We start from the raw sequence: 19,988 nt of genomic DNA on the forward strand, positions 1-19,988 counted from the left end.
GGCCGGGGCCAGGCAGGAAAGTGACTCCAACAACAGCTCCTCCTCGCCCCAGCTCTGCTACTGTCCCAGAGCTGCTGCCCTCCCTAGCCCTCCCCCTCCACACAGGCTCTGCTCCCCTGAGCACCTGCCTGAGTCGAACCAGCCCCGGGAGAGCAAACACCCCGGGCCAACGACTGAATCTCCCAGCCGGAGGGGGGTGGGGGAGGCGAGAGATGGAGAAGAGACTGGAAGAAGCAGCAGGAGCAGTAAGTGGGGAGGGAAGTTCCCATCTCCCAGATCCTGGGGAGATGTGATGGGCGCGGGGAGGTTTCCAGTCCCTCTATGCAGATGCCCCAGGCATGAGAGAGTTTGAGGGGCTCCTTCCCCAAAGGGAATCTCACCTCAGGGATCCCCCTCTGCACAAACCCCTCCCCCTGGGGATAAAAACCCTGGTGGCCCCAAACAAGCCCTGAGCCTGAGCCACGTGCAGCCCCCAGTTACTGATGGGCCCTGCCCAGCTGCTGTCCTACCCTGGCCCTGGGGGCCAGTGAGCCCAGCTGTCTCCCCTCCTTGCCCTGGAGCAGAGAGCTCCCCCCCCCCGGATGTGTAGGCAGAAGTGGGACCCCCCATCAGCCCTGTCCCAGCTACATGAAGACAAATCGCTCTTTATCTTGTGGAGAGTCAGAGACATGCAGGACCCTGAATCTGTCTCCCTAGGGTGAGGCTCTGTCCAGGCTCAGGGCCTGAATGAAGAGATGGTTAGGGTGGGGCTGATCAGTCCTTACTGTCCGTCTCTGGGCTCAGTGTCTCCCCAGGCTTCATATGTCCCTGGCAGCTGCCAGGCCCCATGGGCTTCCCCCAAGCTCAGTGCCTCTCTGCGTGCCCTGGAGTGAGCAGCTCTGTGCTGTCTCTGCCCAAAGGCACCACCCACCCTTGGGCCTGTGAAGAACCGCCCCCAGCCACAGCAGCCCAGCCCTGTCAGGGACTCTGGGACTCCACTGCTGGCCCCCGGCCCACCAGGGCTCTGCTCCCCAGGGGCTCAGCTCCCCGCCGCTGGCCCCCTGCTCCTCTGGCTGCAGCCAGATCCACTCTTCCCTGGTCCCACAACTCTCCTGGCCCCAGCCCGTCAGTTTTTCCCCCTTGAGTGTTCCAGCCCCGCAGCACCCACTGGGTCACCGACTATGCCAGACCAGGAGTGTTGCCGGATTAGGGAAGTTCTGATCAGGAAGGTTCAACCTGTAGCTTCAATTATTGTTTTTTCTATGATTATTTATTATTAAAACTGTACACTGAGCAGCACAAAGACATCCATGTGCACAGGGTTAACCAAGGCACTCTAAGGAAAATAGGACTAACCAAAACACTGCTTTAAAAAGGAATTAAAAATAAATAACTAAAATAGAGTGAAGCTGCATTTACAGTGGCTTATAGGAAACAGAGTAACTGTCAGGCCATGGGAACAGCAGGTCAGAGCCACCTCAAGTGACAATGAATTATTTTATGTAACAAAGACGTATACAGCAATGTGCTTTAACACCACAGCCCTGGGGGAGGAGTGCTGAGATGGGCCAGCAAGGAACACCAGGGTCTCTGCCACATGTCCTATTTCGGCAGCCACTGCAGATGGCTCACCCCACTGTGGTAGCTTGTATCCCCTCTGCCTATTCGTTTCTTAAAGTTGCTTGTTTGGAGGCTTTTCCGGGCTGTGGCTTCTGCCCTTTTTTTTTTTCTTTTGGGTGGAATATCCTGCCGGAGCGCGTGATTGGCTCCCGGTTGCACAATCTGCTAAAAGAAGCTTTAAAAGGCTGCTTGTTGTTGATTTTTTCCCTTTCGCTTTCGGGTTGCCTGTGGGTGTGGTTGGTTGGGCTGCTGGCTGCCTGCAAAGGGCAGAGAGAACAGACACCCAGCCAGCTGCGATGGCCTCTGCAGCTACAGCAGAGGAAGTGCAAGATGAAGCCATTTGCTCCATCTGCCTGGGGTATCTGACAGAGCCGGCAACTATAGCGTGTGGGCACAACTTCTGCCGAGCCTGCCTCAGCCAGTACTGTGTGGAAAAGGGAGAGGGGACACCTCTGACCTGTCCCCAGTGCAGAGCCCGGTTCCAGAAAGGGGAGTTCAGGCCCAACACCCAGCTGAACAACATCATACAAAAAGTCAAACAACTGGGGTCAAAACCAGGAAAAGGGCAAAAGGAGAAGCTGTGTGAGAGACACGAGGAATGTCTCAAACTCTTCTGTGAGGAGGATGGAGAAACCATTTGCTTGGTGTGTGAGAAATCCCGGGACCACAAGTCTCACACTGTGGTTCCCATTGAGGAGGCTGCCCAGGAGTACAAGGTAGGAAATGCTGTTGACTTTGCTTAATTAACCCCCTTAAGGACACCAGGTTTATCCCCCATCAATCCAAGGAAAAACATTCACACCTGGCTGCCTAAGGTTAGGCACCTAAATGAAAGGAGTCTGGTTTTCAGGGGGGTGAGCACTGGGGGTTGGGGGTAATGGGAAAAGATCCAGACATTTTTGCCCCAACACTGCAAGTTTCAATGCCTGACAGAGAGAACAGGGCTGATGGCTGTTTGTGCACCTGCAACCCATCTGCCAGGTGGAGTGGGCAGCGAGAAGGGCTGGGTTCAATATACAACACAGAACCAGCTCGAGCCCCCACCCAGTGACCTGGGCAAATCACACCCCACCCCGCGTGCCCGTGAGAGGCAAACTTCCTCTCTCTAAAGCACAGAGTCTGAGTGTGGAAAACACAGGTGCTGGCTTCCTCCTTTCCCCAGGGATGCTCAAGCCCTGCTCTGCACTGTCCCCGCCCCCACTCCATGCCTTCCCCTGAGACCACACCACCACCGCACCTCTTCCTGCCCTATTCTGCCCCCTCACACAAGCGCACCCTGCCCTCGCTCTGCCTCTTCCCCCAATGTCCCTGCACACTGCTGTATAGCTGACCCACGGTGGGCAGGGGGCACTGGGAGAAAGAGGGAGGAGCTGATCGCACGGCCGCTAGTGGGTGCTGAGCACCCACTCTTTTTTGCCCTTGGTTTGGTTAGCCCTGGAGCACCCACAGAGTTGGTGCCTATCATAGAAAAGAAACTTTAAATGAGAGTTGGGAGGTCACCAGGACTTGATTAAGGAAAATGCTGCTACACCTCAAGTCATTGCTGAAACTGTTTTGCTGGATGCAGAGGCTGCTTCTCCGCCTCCTGTCTCTCACTAGCCCCTGCTGGCTCCATCGCTCCCTGCTTCCCTGCAGCAGCACCGCAGGGGTGTCACCGAACAGCTCCCCAGGAGCTCTCAGCAGCAGCTGCAGCAGCAGCCTGGGCCCTTGGGTAGAGGGCAGGAGAGAACTCGAAGGCCCAGAGAAAAGAGGAGTGAAATGGGGAGATTCTGCAAGGAGCTCAGGAGGGGACTCTCGGGGGCTGCCCTGGGTGCTGTACAGAGTCAGGCTGACAGGGCAGGAGTATATTGCTGTGCCGGGTGAAGGAATCACACAATGTCAAAGAGGAAGAGAGCCCTGGGGTATTCCAGCTCTGGAGCAGTTATAACTATGGGTGGCACATTCCCCCAGACCGAGTGTTCCCTGTTCCTCACTGACCTCCAGCCACATCACAGCTTCACTCTGTGCAGTTAATGGGACGGTGCTGGTGTCAGGCTCCCAACTGCTACCTGGGGGAGGCCACATGCGAGCCTGACAGACAGATGAGAGCACCATGTGGATCTTATTCCTGGCCTGGGCCTGGGGCACAGTGCAGTGATGCATCGTCCTAAGCTCCTCACTGTCACTGGCAGGAGGGACCCTTCAGAACCTTCCCAGCTATTTCCCCTCTGGCCTGTGCTCAGTGATGTGAAACTTTAGCTAAAAACACAGGCCTTGAGAAGTCCTGAGTGTCTGCATGATGCAGAGTGTCCCTGCTCTGAGACTGGTGTCTCTGCTCCCACGCTGCCTTTGGGGCCCGCAGAGCTGAGTCTGCTGCCTCCTTCCAGGGTATTTTACTGCTTGTGTATGAAAGGACGATATCTATGGTACACAGGCACCAATGATGCTCCCAGGAATGACCTTGAGAGGATCACTGCAGACTGTGTGGCTCTGGGAAGAAGGATAACGGAGTTTGAGGCGCAAGTGTTGTTCTCGTCCATCCTCCCTGTGCAAGGAAAAGGCCTGGGTAGAGACTGTCGAATAGTGAAAGTCAATGAATGGCTACGCAGGTGGTGTCGGAGAGAAGGCTTTGGGTTATTTGACCATGGGATGGTGCTCCAAGAAGAAGGATTGTTAGGCAGAGACAGGCTCCACCTAACGAAGAGAGGGAAGAGCATCTTTGCAAGCAGGCTGGCAAACCAAGTGAGGAGGGCTTTAAACTAGGTTCATCGGGGGAAGGAGACCAAAACCCTGAGGTAAGTGGGGAAGTGGGATACCAGGAGGAAGCACGAGCAGGAGAGCACAAGAAGGGAAGACTCCTGCCTCATACTGAGAAAGCAAGACGACGAGTTCTCTTAAGTGCCTATACACAAATGCAAGAAGCCTGGGAAACAAGCAGGGAGAATTGGAAGTCCTGGCACAGTCAAGGAATTATGATGTGATTGGAATAACAGAGACTTGGTGGGATAGCTCACATGACTGGATGTAATGGATGGATATAAACTGTTCAGGAAGGACAGACTGAGCCAGAAAAGGTGGGGGAGTTGCATTGTATGTAAGTGAGCAGTATGACTGCTCAGAGCTCCAGTATGAAACTGCAGGAAAACCTGAGCGTCTCTGGAGTAAGTTTAGAAGTGTGAGGTGGTGTTGTGGTGAGAGTTTGCTATAGACCATCAGACCAGAGAGGTGAGGTGGACAATGCTTTCTTCTGGCAACTAACAAAAGTTACTAGATCACAGGCCCTGGTTCTCATGGGGGACTTCAGTCACTCCAGGCGACCAGCTTGGCTTAACAGTGAAATCCTTGCTGATCTTAAACACAATAAAGAAGCTTACAAGCTTACAAGAAGTGGAAGTTTGGACAAATGACCAGAGAGGAGTATAAAAATATTACTCAGGCATGCAGGAGTGAAATCAGGAAGGCTAAATCACACTTGCAGTTGCAGCTAGCAAGGGATGTTAAGAGTAACAAGAAGGGTTTCTACAGGTATGTTAGCAACAAGAAGAAGGTCAGGGAAAGTGTAAGACCCTTACTGAATGGGAGAGGCAATAGTGACAGAGGTGTGGAAGAATCTAATGTACTCAATGCTTTTTTTACCTCTGTCTTCATGAACGAGGTCAGCTCCCAGACTGCTGCACTGGGCAGCACCGTATGGGGAGGAGGTGACCAGCCCTCTGTGCAAGAAGAAGTGATTCAGGACTATTTAGAAAAGCTGGATGAGCACAAGTCCATGGAGCCAGATACACTGTGTCTGAGGGTGATAAAGGTGTTGGCTGATGTGATTGCAGAGCCATTGGCCAGTAGCTTTGAAAACTCAGAGCGATGGAGGAGGTCCTGAATGGCTGGAAAAAGGCTAATGTAGTGCCCATCTTTAAAAAAGGGAAGAAGGAGGATCCAGGGAATACAGGTATGGCCGGCTCCAGGCCACAGCACTCCAAGTGCGTGCTTGGGGCAGCATGCTGCAGGGGGCGCTCTGCCAGTTGCTGGGAGGGTGGCAGGCGGCTCCGGTGGACCTGCTGCAGACGTTTCTGCAGATGGTCCGCTGGTCTCGCAGCTCCGGTGGACCTCTCGCAGAGACGGACCGCGGGACCATCAGACCCTCCGCAAAAACGCCTGCGGCAGGTCCACCGGAACCGTGGGACTGGCGAGCGGCAGAGTGCCCCCCGCGGCGTGCCGCCATGCTTGGGGTGGCGAAATTGCTAGAGCCGGCCCTGACTACAGGCCAGTCAGCCTCACCTCTATCCCTGGAAAAATCATGGAGCAGGTCCTCAAGGAATCAATTCTGAAGCACTTAGAAGAGAGGAAAGTGATCAGGAACAGTCAGCGTGGATTCACCAAGGGCAATTGCCTTCTATGAGGAGATAACTGGCTCTGTGGATGAGGGGAAAGCTGTGGATGTCTTATTCCTTGACTTTAGCAAAGCTTTTGATTCGTTCTCCCACAGTAGCCTTGCCGGCAAATTAAAGAAGTATGGGCTGGATGAATGGACTGTAAGGTGGACAGAAAGCTGGCTAGATCATCGGGCTCAACGGGTAGTGATCAATGGCTCCATGTCTAGTTCACAGCCGGTATCAAGCAGAGTGCACCAATGGTCGGTCCTGGGGCAGGTTTTGTTCAGTATCTTCATTAATGATCTAGAGGATGGCATGGACTGCACCCTCCGCAAGTTTGCTGATAACACTAAATTGGGAGGAGTGGTAGATATGCTGGAGGGTGGGGATAGGATGCAGAGGGACCTAGACAAATTAGAGGATTGGGCCAAAAGAAACTTGATGAGGTTCAACAAGGACAAGTGCAGAGTCCTGAATTTAGGATGGAAGAATCCCATGCACTGCTACAGACTAGGGATTGAATGGCTAGGCAGCAGTTCTGCAGAAAAGGACCTAGGGGTTACAGTGGACGAGAAGATGGATATGAGTCAACAGTGTGCCCTTGTTGCCAAGAAGGCTAACGACCTTTTGGGCTGTATAAGTAGGAGCATTGCCAGCAGATCAAGGGATGTGATCATTCCCCTCTATTTGACATTGGTGAGGCCTCATCTGGAGTACTGTGTCCAGTGTGGGGCGCCACACTACAAGAAGGATGTGGAAAGAGTTCAGCGGAGGGCAAAAAAATGATTAGAGGGCTGGAGCACATGACTTATGAGGAGAAGTTGAGGGAAATGGGATTGTTTAGTCTGCAGAAGAGAAGAATGAGGGGGGATTTGATAGCTGCTTTCAGTTACCTGAAAGGGGGTTCCAAAGAGGATGGATCTAGACTATTCTCAGTGGTACCAGATGACAGAACAAGGAGTAATGGTCTCAGATTGCAGTGGGGGAGGTTTAGGTTGGATATTAGGAAAAAAGAATTCACTAGGAGGGTGGTGAAGCACTGGAATGGGTTACCTAGGAAGGTGGTGGAATCTCCTTCCTTAGAGGTTTTTAAGGTCAGGCTTGACAAAGCCCTGTCTGGGATGATTTAGTTGGGGATTGGTCCTGCTTTGAGCAAGCGGTTGGAGTAGATGACCTCCTGAGGTCCCTTCCAACCCTATGATTCTATGATACTCTCCACCCATCAGAGAGGCAGTCTAATAGCTGTTTATTGCATGCCATGTCCCTGCAGGAGAAACTCCAGGGAGCCCTGGGCCCTCTGAGGAAGGAGCTGGAGGAAGCCCTGGTGCTGACGTCTAAAGAGAAGGAGAAAACCGCAGAGTGGCAGGTGAGTGTCCGGGTGTCTCTCTCCCTAAGCACTTCCCCCTGCAACGCTCCCAGGGATGAAGGAGCTGTCAAGCTCCAGGACAAGGGTATGAACCTGCTCTGGTTTTTTGCCCTGTGACACAGGCTTGATGTCAGCAGGATCAGGCTGTGTCTCTGGTGGTGGTCTCAGCACAGCAGCTCCTGTACGTTGCAGAGGAGGGGCAGTTCCTGGCCCTAGTGAGGTGGTGCAAACTCACCCCAGTGCTCTCTGATAGGGGTAAATTCTCAATAGTGGGTGCCGTGTTTTCACTATCACACGGACCTTTTTCCCTCCTGCAGGTGGGGGTGGTGTAGAGGCTGCTGCAGCCAGCGGGATTCAGGGGCCTCCATGAAATAGCTCCACAGTGTGTCTGCAGCCTGGAGGACACAGGGATTGTTCCTTCTCCATCCTCCCCCACCTCCTACCCCACAGTCCCTGCAGTGCATCTGCCCAGTGCCTGGGCCAGACACTAGAGCTGGGAGCTGGGGGGAGGATTTACCCCATGGGTGAGGTTCAGAATCACTCACCTGGCTGGGCTGGGGCTGGGCTGGGAGCTGAGCTCCTCTGAACATCAAGCTCAGTTGTGAGTCCTGAGCTCTTTGCAAAGTCTGCCCCAAGGGTGCATCTAAATGGCACCAACGGGTAGCTGTGGTCTAGCAGCCCGAGTCATTGCCCAGGGGGCTGGGTGGGGTTGTACAGCCCCTGCTGCTGCGGCTTCACTGCTACCAGCACCCGAGCAAGCTGGAGTGTGTCTTCACCTACTGCCTTCACTCCTCCATTGCAGTGTGGACACCCCCTGAGTCAGCAGAGCCAGGAGCAGGTCAGTGTAGAGCCAGGCAGAGCTTGGCCACTTCACAGCCTCTGCTGCCATCATGTGGCCACCTCATCCCAGTCACCTGCTACTGTCACTGTGACTATACCTGTGCTTGACTGTAGCCAGGTGATGAACCCCTGGAACACAATGTCTGTGCCAGTTCACTTGCCTTTCACAGTGAAATCCCCACAGAGAGTGTGGGGTGTGTGAGGAAGACACTGGCTGGTGACTGGACACATGGCAGGCTGGGTGAGGCCAAAGCCAGCTCTGACAATACCCTGGGTTCCCAACACCCATGTGTGCCCCACTCCCTTGTGTCCATCCCATGCCATCTGCAATAACATACTGTGGCTTTACAAAGCACCCTAGACAACCCTGCTACCAAACTGGCCTTATTAATTTTGAACTAAAACAAACCCTTTCTGGTACGTTTCTCAAAGAAGTAAATATCCTTACAAACCTGATAGTGATTTAACATTCCCTGCTTCAAGGACAGAGGCCCAGTCTGTGTAACTCAACATCTGGCTCATGTTTTCTCTGTGCCTTTCCTCTTTTTCTATCTCCAGAGGAAAGTGAAGAACAAGAGAGAGATGATTGCAGGTGAATTTAACAAACTGCACACACTGCTGAGAGAGGAGGAACAGCTGCTTCTGCAGAGCCTGGAGGAGGAGGAGAGGGAGACTCTGCAGAGACTAAGCGAAAATGTAACCAAACTCTCCCAGCAAAGCTCCTCTCTGCAGCAGCTGATCACAGAGATCGAGGAGAAGTGTCAGCAACCAGTTGTGGAGCTGCTAAAGGTGAGATGGCATCAAAATTCTCCACTCATCCAGTATTAGAACTCAGATCCCTTGGTCTGGATCCAAATAATTAGAGTAAATGTGTTCTGCGGTTTACTGATCAACAGATCATCCGGCTAAGGGCTCCATCAGTTCCAAAATATCCCAGTTCATGTTAGAGGGGAATTCTCCTCATGGAGACCCAGTGAGGCCATGGGAGATTAAATGGATGATACAAAAATGATACTGAGCTGAACCCATCCCTGCTCTGAGTCCAGAACATTGAACTCAACACAATTGATAAACACAGATACTGATGGGTTGGGACCCTAGAAGGGAGAATCCTTTAGCTACATTCCTGTCTCACCTACATAAATGAAACAAGTGTTACTGCACAATAGTGTACGAGATTTTACCACAAAACAGTGAAGTCTGGGAGGGTTGATCTATTTTCTAGATGAATGTTTTATGCACATTGTGTTAATACAGAACATTTTTTCTCTTTTTATCTTCAGGATGTGAAAAACACATTGAGCAGGTGTGTTTCCGATTGTCATTGCTTGGATATTCTTGGTGGTGGTTCTGGGATGATGTGTGTACAGAGCAGCTGAGTGATGATGGGACGTTTTTTTCACAGGACTGAGAATGTGAAACTCCAGGAAGCAGAAGCTGTTTCTATTGACCTGAAGAACATGTATAAAATTTCCCTTGACATGAGAGAAGCACTGAAGAGATTGGGAGGTGAGTGGATTCTACTGGGACATTCAGCTGTGTTGTGCCTGGCGTTCTGGACAGAGCCTGGGACCCCAGGACACACTTGCACCCAGCTGACAGGCTTGGAGCTGTGATAGCTGGAGGCTGATGCGCTGAGTGCTGGGCAGTTTGCTTGCTACTTACAGCCACCTGCTGGTACTTGCCCAGGTGTCTGACCAGGCCCCGTCACTCTGACATCCTGACCCCTCCACAGCTGAGTTCCTGAGTGTCCCTGAGCCAGGTGCTGTGAGGTCTGAACTGGACCCATTGTACTGGGAGCTGCAGAGACGGGTAATGGATGACGTGTCTGTCTCTCTCTCATGGGACATGTGAGGGCTGCATTGTGTGGGCACTGCTCAGCACTGCCCCAGCCCCCATTTGCCAAGGCTGGCCCAGTTTTCTGATCTGGGGAAGGGGCTGGTCTGGCTGCTGTGGTCTGACCTGGGCCGTGTGTTACTGGGTAACAAGCTGAATCCTACGGGCCCCTCATCTGCTCTGAGCACAACCCAGTGTGAGGGTGGGTCAGTGGTTTGCTGCTCGGTGAGTGAGACTCGCTCACAAGTGTGACCCTGTCACAACTGCTGAACGTGAACTGACCCCATCCAAACCCCTCCCACAACCCCAGCGCGGAGACTGGGGGCAACAGCAGAAACCTGACAGCGAGGAGGGACAGAGAAGACGCTAAGGCAGAGGAGAGGAGGGTGGGAAGGTTCAGTGAGCTCGGTCTGTGATTGTTGAACTAGTTCATTCCTCCTACCCCCTCCCCGCTCCTCTCTTCCCACCCACCCCAGCAGGGGCAGTGGAAGGGGCCAAGCTGGGTGTGTCTGTCCCAGCTGACGGAGGCTGCGCAGTCGGTGCCGGCTGCAGGGCCAGGATCTCAGGGCTCTGGGGAGCAGGAACCCCAGGCTGTGGGGGAAGCAGCTTCCTGTCTGTGACTGGCTGGAGTCAGCACATCCCTGCTCCCCTCCCTGTTCACTGCCCCCAGCCCAGCACACTCTGTGCCCACTGGACCCTGAACACGGCTGGGCTCTGGGCCATTCCACACCCCTGGCCCCTGAACCTGTCGGGATCCTGAGCCAGTCAGCTCAGTGCCTTGTTCTAGGGGATCCCCAGCCCCTGGGGAACCTCCTGTCAGCCCCCCAGAAGCTCCTTCCTGGGCAGGGTCCCAGGCCCTGAGTCACTCGCTGGCTGCTCCAGGCTGGCCAGGCCCAGGGTCTCCAGCAGGGCTGTTGGTGCTGGCACCGCGCTCACTGCCAGAGCTCCCAGCCCCTGACCCAGCCCGGCCCGTTGTCCCAGCGCTGACCCCTCCCCTGCGGGTGGGGACGCTGCTGCTCTCAATGGCTGAGCCCCTCTCTCTGCCGCTGCCTCTGCTGCTGCGCTCGCAGGCTCAGCCCGTGCCAGGGCCAATGCGGCGCTGCTGGGGCTGCTCCTTCCCTCGGCACCTGGGTTCTCTGTGTCTGGGGCAAATGGCGGGTGAGAGGGCAGGGACCTGCTCAGAGATACACGCCCTGAGCTGCACCCAGAGAGCAGAGACCATCCAGGGCTGGGCAGCAAAGTGCCACCGCGCTGGGATTAACCCTTTCCTTCCCCCCACCCCAGCACCCCCGGCTGGTCAGTGCCGCTTGACTGCCTGTGCTCTGACCCCAGGGACCCGGATCCGGCAGCTCGGGGGAGTCACTGGGTGAATGTGTTAGGCAGAGTAACCAGGGCTCCCTGAGCCCCAGGGTCCCCGTGTGCAATGGGGAAGGCCCTGCGCTGTCATGCAGCCCTTAGGGGCTGGGCAGTAAGTGTTACTGATACCAGCCTGAGCCATTTCAGGGTATCTTGGTAAGCATCTTGCCTCAGTTTTTCCGCTTCAGCACTCCTTAAATTACGCCTCACAGTCCAAAAGATCTGAGAGAAAAGTCCCCTCCTGGGGTCCGCTCTGAGTCCAAGTAAACCCCAAAATAAAATCTTTTCCCTCACTCTGCTCCAGCCTCCAGCTCTCACTCCAGCTCCTCACAGTCCTCAAGTCAGGAGTCCTCAGTCCTTCCCAGAGCTGGGCTTCGATTAGTGTCCATGGTGGAATCAGATGACTCCAGCCCTCCCTCCTGGATCTGGGTCATTTCAGACTGTGCCTCTATTCTCTGCATCCACTTTCTCCAGCCGGGGACAGCTCTCCAGGGCTCTGCCCTGCTTCAGCTGCTGCTGTCATTGTCATCTCAGACATGTCCTCCCCCTTAGGGGAGCTCCTCTGCCTAGGACAGTGGTCCCCAAACTTTTTTGATCAAGCCCTCCCTTACCTGGTTTGCACCCCTACCCTGGGAGCTGCTGTCAAGAGCTGGGCCAGGAACGGGGCTCCAGTTGGGGCCAGAAGCTGGGGGCCATGGCTGGGAGTGGACCCGCAGTTGGGGCCGGGAGCTGGGGGCTTCGGCCAGGGGCGGAACCATGTTTGGGGCTGGGGCTGCAGCTGGGTTCTCAGCCTGGAGCAGGGCCAGGAGTGGGTGGCTGGAGTCGGGGCCGGAGATGCAGCTGGGGCTGAGGGTGAGGTCAGAGTGGAGCTGGTGACAGAGCAGGGCTGGGTGGCATTCCCTTCCCGCCACCATGGGGGCTGGTCCAGGCCCTGTCAGGCCCCCCAAATGTTCCTCCACACCCACAGTTTGGGGAGCACTGCTCTAGGAGCCCCTTCCAGGCTCCTTGCTCTGGTGAGCTCTCCTGGGAGCTCCTCTCCTTAGCAGCTTCCTGTCCCTAGGATCCCTTCAGCTGAACCCTGGTTACCCTTTATCAAGCTCATTAGCTGTTTCACTGCCAGCTAGCCACCTAGGGATTTAATTACTTCCAGGTTGGTCTGGGTTGTCTCATTCTCCCTAACAGGGGCCTGTCACAGGTAGTCTGGTCCCTGATTCCTCTAACAGGGCCAGCACTCTTGACACACTTACTCCAACCCCCAGAGCCAACCTGTATTCAAAGGGAGGCTTGACCATGGCTGACACTTGGTTATGTTCTGCTAGAAAAGTTTCAAACTCCAGGGAAGTAAATTAGTGGCCACTTCCAGGAGCTCCATGGAGCTAGGGCAGGCAGGGAGCCTGCCTTAGCCCCAGGCCCCCGCTGCGTCACTGACCAGACTGTTAATCTCTCAGTCAGTGGTGCCAATCAGAGCCGCCACGGTCCCTTTTAAACCAGGTTTTCCAATGAAAAAACAGACACCTGGCAAGCCTATGGACAGGTGCCAACCCTAGGTCCTGTCCACATGGCCCAGTAACACCCTGCTGAGCCAGGTACAGGCAGCCACATGCCAGCCCAGGCCCTTTGCAGGGAAGCTGAGCTGCCAGCTGCCATGGTCACTAACAGTGTTAATTCTGTCACGTGCCACTCACCATGCTTAGAGCCCCCTGGACCCAGCCCCAGGAACTGCTGTAACCTAGAACCATAACAATGCAGGGCTGGAAGGGACCTTGAGAGATCACCTACTCCACCCCCCCATGCTAGGTCAGGGACTAGACTATCCCTGGCAGGGATTTGTCCAACCTGTTCTTATAAAGCTCCAGTGACAGGGATCCCACAACCTCCCCTGGAGCCGGGTCCAGAGCTTCACTGCCCTGAGATTTAGAAAGTGTTTTCTCTTCTCCAGCCTCAACCTCCCTTGCTGCAGATTGTGCCCGTTGCTCCTTGGACAGGCCCTCGCCCTGCCCACTGGGGCACTGGCTGTGTCACCAAGCCTGAGCATGGCTGTTATTGCACTGACTGGCTGGGGATGCTGGTCTGGCTCGGGGGGCAGTGAGGGCAGCTGGGGCCTTTCACTCCCCAGTCACCAATCTCAGTCTAGGTTCAGAGTCCACTTCCCAGGGGACAGGAGCTCACATCGTAACTCACCTTAATGACAGCCTGACCAGCCACCTCTGCAGGGAGGCCAAGGTCTGAATAGGCCGCAGGGACGATTCCTCCCCAGGGAGAGGGTCCGGCAGATGTTAGGACTGAGCCATGTTAGCAGGACAGTTGGGGGCTGACACGGCCTCTGTCTCCTTATACCTTCAATACACAGAGCTCCAGCAGCCAGGGTGTAAAACCCAATTTGTATCCCCAGCACTGAACTAACTGTCACTGCCCCAAGGGTCCTCTCCTACTGGGGTTGGGGGGTGAGTAAGGCACTGGAAGAGGGGGGCCAGGGGGCCATCACTTTTACCAATGGGAGGGCTATTCCCTCCTACTTTTTACCAGCCGTAAGGGTGAGCGATGATGGGGGAGGGGGCCGAGAGGAGAGACCAGGGGGTCAGGGAAGAGGTGGTGTGAAGGCAGTGTCACGGAGTGTGGAGGAGTCCGGCCCTGCACCCCTCTTCCTGGGACCCACAGTGACTCTCAGCCAGCCAGTAAAACAGAAGGTTTATTGGACAACAGGAACACAGGTTACAGCAGGGCTTGCAGGCACAGTCAGGACCCCTCCACCGAGTCCTTCTGGGCTTTCAGGGTGCTTGGATCCTAGCTAGGATACCCTGAATTCCGCCCACACAGCCCCAAGCCCAAACTCAAACTGCTTCCCTCCTGCCACTCCCTTCCTTTGTCCCCTTCCGGGCAAAGGTGTTGACCTTTCCCCTCCCTTACCTAGCTCAGGTTACAGGCTCTGGCATCGTCCATCTCCTAAAGTCCTCCCCTGCTCTCCCACTCCCCACACAGACAGTCCCTACTGCATCACATCTCTCCCCCCTTCGAGACTGAACTGAGCGGGGTCACCCTGCCCAGTGACCTGGGGAAGTTCAGGGTCCCCTCTCCGGGACAACGCATCCGCTGTCAGGTTGGCACTTCCCTTCACATGGACCACGTCCATGTCATAGTCCTGCAGGAGCAGGCTCCACCTCAGGAGCTTGGCGTTGGCTCCTTTCATCTGGTGCAGCCAGGTCAGGGGAGAGTGGTCGGTGTACACGGTGAAGTGTCGCCCAAAGAGATATGGCTCTAGCTTCTTAAGGGCCCACACCATGGCCAGGCATTCCTTCTCGATGGCCGCGTAGCTTTGTTCCCGGGGTAGCAGCTTCTTACTCAGGTACACGATGGGGTGTCTCTCCCCCTTTTCATCCTCCTGCATTAACACCGCCCCCAGTCCCGTGTCTGAGGCATCGGTGAACACCATAAAGGGTTTGTCAAAATCTGGGTTTGCCAGAACTGGGTCGCTAACCAGAGCCTCCTTCAGCGCCCGGAAAGCCTCCTGGCACTGCTCAGTCCAGATCACCTTGTCTGGCTTCCCCTTTTTGCACAGTTCAGTGATGGGGCCGGCTATGGCACTGAAGTGGGGCACGAACCTTCGATAGTACCCCGCCATCCCAATAAAGGCCTGGACCTGCTTTTTGGTTTGGGGAGCAGGCCAGTCTCTGATCACCTCCACCTTGGCTGGTTCCGGCTTCAGGCAGCCGCTCCCCACCCGATGGCCCAGGTAAGATACTTCAGCCATCCCCACCTTGCACTTCTCAGCCTTTACTGTTAACCCAGCCTTTCGGAGTCGGTCCAGGACTTGTTTAACCTGGGACACGTGGTCCTCCCAGGTCTGGCTGAAGACGCAGATGTCGTCAATATACGCCACGGCAAAACTCTCCATCCCCCTCAGTAGCTGATCCACAAGGCGCTGGAAGGTGGCCGGCGCTCCCTTGAGGCCGAAGGGCAGGGTCAAAAACTCATAGAGCCCCAGAGGGGTGATAAGGCCGATTTCAGCCTGGCATCTGCATCCAGCGGCACTTGCCAGTAGCCTTTGGTAAGATCCATAGTGGTGAGGTACCGTGCACCTCCCAGCTTGTCTAGGAGCTCGTCAGGACTGGGCATAGGGTAGGCATCAGATACAGTGATGGCATTGAGCTTTGGATAGTCCACACAGAACCGGATTGACCCATCCTTCTTGGGAACCAGCACTACTGGCGAGGCCCAAGGGCTGGAAGACGGCTGGATCACCCCCAAAGCCAGCATGTCCCTGACCTCTCTTTCAAGATCCTGGGCAGTTTTACCAGTGACCCGAAAAGGGGAGCATCTTATAGGGGGGTGTGACCCCGTCTCCACCCGGTGGACAGTCAAATTAGTGCGTCCAGGCTGGTTGGAAAACAGCTGTCGGTACAGATGCAGCACCCCTCTGATCTCAGCGTGCTGGCCCGGGGTCAGTTGCTCAGAGAGGGGAATCGCCTCCAGGGGGGAACCAGCTTTTGTCCCAGGGAATAGATCCACTAAGGGGTCATCTCCCTGCCCCTCCCAATGTTCCACACACGGCCAACACCACATTCCCCCTGTCATAGTATGGTTTCATCATGTTCACATGGTACACCCGACGGTGATGTGCCCGGTTTGACAGCTCCACCACATAGTTTACCTCATTCAGTTGCTTGATAACCTTGAAGGGCCCTTCCCAGGCGGCCTGGAGTTTGTTTCTCCTCACGGGGATAAGAACCATCACCTGATCCCCGGTGGCGAAGGCACGGGCCCGTGCCGTGCGGTCATACCAGACCTTCTGCCTCGTCTGGGCTCGGGCCAGATTCTCCCTGGCCAGGCCCATGAGCTCGGCCAGTCTTTCCCGGAAGGTCAGGACATACTCCACCACTGACTCTCCCTCGGGAGAGGCCTTCCCCTCCCATTCGTCCCTCATCAGGTCTAGGGGCCCCCTCACCCGCCTTCCATACAACAGTTCGAAAGGTGAAACCCGGTAGATTCCTGGGGTACCTCCCTGTACGCAAACAGCAGGTGAGGTAAGTACTTGTCCCAATCTTGCGGATGCTGGTTCATAAATGTTTTTAGCATCATCTTCAGCGTCCCGTTGAACCTTTCTACCAGCCCGTTGGACTGGGGGTGATACGCTGAGGCCCAGTTGTGCTGGACCCCACATTTCTGCCATAAGGACCGGAGCAGGGCCGACATGAAGTTGGACCCCTGGTCCGTTAAGACCTCCTTGGGGAACCCCACCCGGCTGAAAATTGTCAGCAGCGCATCTGCCACTGTGTCTGCTTCGATAGAGGACAAGGCCACCACCTCGGGGTAGCGAGTGGCAAAATCCACCACCACCAGGATGTATTTCTTCCCTGACCGGGTCATCTTGCTGAGAGGTCCCACTATGTCCATGGCCACCTTCTGGAAAGGTTCTTCTATGATGGGTAAAGGCCTCAAAGCCGCTTTCCCCTGCCCGACTGTCCACAAATTGGTCGGCCAGCTGGCCTGCATGCTGCGGGTTCTCCGGCTTCTGGTCCATCAACCACAGCCTCAGGTCGGACGGGCACTGCTCGTACAGGTGCTCCAGTATGAATAGGTCAAGCAGGTCCTCTTCAGTTTGGGCCCCAGCTGTCCACTTGCGGGCATACCCCTGCGCCCGGTTGATCAGTTGTAGGTATGTGACCTCACGGGTTTACGCTGGCTCCGGAACTTTTTCCGGTACATCTCAGGAGTCAGCCCAAACTCGCGGAGCAGGGCCTGTTTGAACAGTTCGTAGTCCCCTGCCTCCGCCCCTTTCAGTCGGCTGTACACCTCCACAGCTGTGGAGTCCAGTAAGGGGGTGAGAACTGCGATCCTGTCTGCAGGGTCAACCCTGTGCAGCTCGCAGGCATTCTCAAAGGCCGTCAGGAAGGTATCTATGTCCTCCCCCTCCTTACGCCGGGGCAGCAAGTGCTTATCAAAGCTCTTTGTAGGCTTGGGTCCCCCCTCACTCACCGCAGCCGGAGCCTCACTGCTCCTCAGCCGGGCCAGGTCCAGCTCATGTTCACGCTGTTTCTCCTTCTCCTCCCACTCACGCTGGCGCTGGTTCTCCTCATGTTTACGCTGGTTCTCCTCATGTTCACGCTGTTTCGCCTTCTCCTCCAGCTCTCGCCTCTTTAACTCGAGCTCCTCCCGTCTCAGCTCCCTTTCATATTCCAGCCGCATCCGCTCCACGGATGCCGAGCGTCGCCGGGAGGATCCCCTGCTGGCCGGGGGTGTCACGGTGCCCTCGGTATACACTGGGCTCCTCCCCGCCCTTCCTCTATGCCTAGGAAGGGGGGGTCTCGGGAAGCCCTCGTCTGCCGGCTGACCACTCCCAGCGGGGACAGACACTGGTGCCTGCGCTGCATCTGCTCGGCTGCTTCCCTCAGAGACAGGGCTCCGTTCATTCATGCGGTCTCCCTGCTCCAGCTGGGCAATCAGCTGGTCCTTGCTGAGCCTCCCTGGGTGCAGCCCCCTCTGCTTGCACAGCTCCACCAGGTCACACTTGCGCCGCTTGGCATACATCTTCCTGCTGACCACTCACAGGCCGGGGTGCTCGCCGCTCCCCACGGTTTCCAGGGGGGACCCCTAGTGCACCAGCCCTTCTTGAGGTCACCACCTCTCTGCCAGGGTCGAGCTGCAGACTCCTCCGCCCCTGGGACCGCTCGCTGCAATCCCCCGGGGGACCCTGTTACTGCAAAGTCCTTCTCACTGGGCACACACTCCCAGGGGTTAACCACCCCTTCGTTTTACTGCTCCCCAGTCACTTACTGCAGGAAGCGCCGTCCACGATGTGCAGTATCTCCCACCGCTGCCACCAGTTGTCACGGAGTGTGGAGGAGTCCGGCCCTGCACCCCTCTTCCTGGGACCCACAGTGACTCTCAGCCAGCCAGTAAAACAGAAGGTTTATTGGACAACAGGAACACAGGTTACAGCAGGGCTTGCAGGCACAGTCAGGACCCCTCCACCGAGTCCTTCTGGGCTTTCAGGGTGCTTGGATCCTAGCTAGGATACCCTGAATTCCGCCCACACAGCCCCAAGCCCAAACTCAAACTGCTTCTCTCCTGCCACTCCCTTCCTTTGTCCCCTTCCCGGGGAAAGGTGTTGACCTTTCCCCTCCCTTACCTAGCTCAGGTTACAGGCCCTGGCATCGTCCATCTCCTAAAGTCCTCCCCTGCTCTCCCACTCCCCACACAGACAGTCCCTACTGCATCACAGGCAGGGACTCAGGAAGAAGGGGCAGCGTGAGAGTGAGGGTTCAGGGGTGTGGGAACAGGAGCTCAGGGAGAAGGGCTGGCACGAGTGGGTGACCCCTCTACTTTGAGGGAGCTTCCATCACTCATGGGGAGAGCGCCATCCCGGATCCTGATCCACGGGCACATCTGTGCAGGGGCGGCTCCAGGCACCAGCGCTCCAAGCACGTGCCTGGGGTGGCAAACTGTGGGGGGCGCTCTGCTGGTTGCCACTAGGGAGGCAGGCAGAGTGCCTTCGGCGGCTTATAGAATAGAATAGAATCGAATCATAGGGTTAGAAGGGACCTCAGGAAGTCATCTAGTCCAACTCCCTGCTCAAAGGAGGACCAATCCCCAAACTAGTTTTTTATCCCAGTTCCCTAAATGGCCCCCTCAAGGACTGAACTCACAACCCTGGGTTTAGCAGGCCAATGCTCAAACCACAGAGCTATCCCTCCCCTGCGGTGGGTCCGCTGTCCCGCGGCTTTGGACTCTCCGTGCTTGGAGTGGCAAAATGTCTAGAGCCGCCCCTGCATCTGTGTATTTGCTGGGTGTACAGAGCTCTCTGTGTGGAGACACTTTCATGCTCACCCAGGCACCTGTGCTGGGAGGTCCAACTGCCCAGGAGGCTGAGGGCTCTCACTCCTCTGCCCTGGGGGTGAAGGGAAGGGTCCTGGGTCTGCTTTTCCCCATCCCAGGAAGGGGGTGAAGGGGATGTGGACACAGACAATGTCCCCTCTTGCACTGTGAGGGTGAGACCTGGCTCCTCTCTGGCAGGGCCGGCTCTAGACATTTCACTGCCCCAAGCACGGCGGCATGCCGCGGGGGGCGCTCTGCTGGTCGCCAGTCCCACAGCTTCAGTGGACCTCCCGCAGGCATGCCTTCGGAGGGTCCGCTGGTTCCACTGCTCCATAGAAGCCGTGGGACCAGCGGACCCTCCGCAGGCATGCCTGCGGAAGGTTCACTGGAGCTGCCTGCCACCCTCCTAGCGACCGGCAGAGCACCCCCCCCCCCCACCCGCGGCATGCTGCCCCAAACACACGCTTGGCGTGCTGGGGCCTGAAGCCGCCCCTGCTCTCTGGGCTTCAGAGCCTGAGCTCCAGGCAGAATCTGAAAATCTTTGTGGCTATTTTTAATTCTAAAGAGGGAGCCCATAAGCCTGAATCTGTCCACCCTGTTCCAAAACTCGCTGCTGCAGGCTGTGTAGAAGGACCCGAAGTGTATTCAGAGTCTGAGTGTGAAAGTTCCCAGCGTGTCTGTCCCAGGGCTGCTTAACAAGAGCAAGGGGAGGGGGGTGGCTGGCAGAGTCGTTAGATGGAGACACCTGAGCCCCTGGGGCTCTTCGATGGTCTCTGTGACTGTTATCCGCTCTGGGAGATGCCCAGGTGCAGCTGCAGAGGGTCTGTGCT

At 56.1% G+C, this 19,988-nt stretch overlaps 1 protein-coding gene across 2 annotated transcripts in view; it reads left to right on the top strand.

The window, feature by feature from the left end:
• The first annotated feature begins 1,789 nt into the window (after nt 1-1,789).
• LOC127033316 (E3 ubiquitin-protein ligase TRIM39-like) overlaps nt 1,790-19,988 on the top strand; it is a 227,224-nt gene continuing 209,025 nt past the window's right edge. Inside the window, exons 1-6 of one of the 2 annotated variants that reach the window (XM_050921316.1) lie at nt 1,791-2,315; nt 7,219-7,314; nt 8,713-8,943; nt 9,438-9,460; nt 9,560-9,663; nt 11,651-13,910. In XM_050921316.1, coding sequence (XP_050777273.1) covers nt 1,896-2,315; nt 7,219-7,314; nt 8,713-8,943; nt 9,438-9,460; nt 9,560-9,663; nt 11,651-11,898 — 1,122 coding nt within the window. In that variant the 5' untranslated portion in view covers nt 1,791-1,895 and the 3' untranslated portion in view covers nt 11,899-13,910. Of the gene's footprint in view, nt 2,316-7,218; nt 7,315-8,712; nt 8,944-9,437; nt 9,461-9,559; nt 9,664-11,650; nt 13,911-19,988 lie in introns of those variants that run through there. The other variant, XM_050921314.1, reaches the window with a different exon arrangement.

The sequence above is a fragment of the Gopherus flavomarginatus genome, chromosome 12, assembly GCF_025201925.1.
Source record: "Gopherus flavomarginatus isolate rGopFla2 chromosome 12, rGopFla2.mat.asm, whole genome shotgun sequence".
Lineage (NCBI taxonomy): Eukaryota > Metazoa > Chordata > Testudines > Testudinidae > Gopherus > Gopherus flavomarginatus.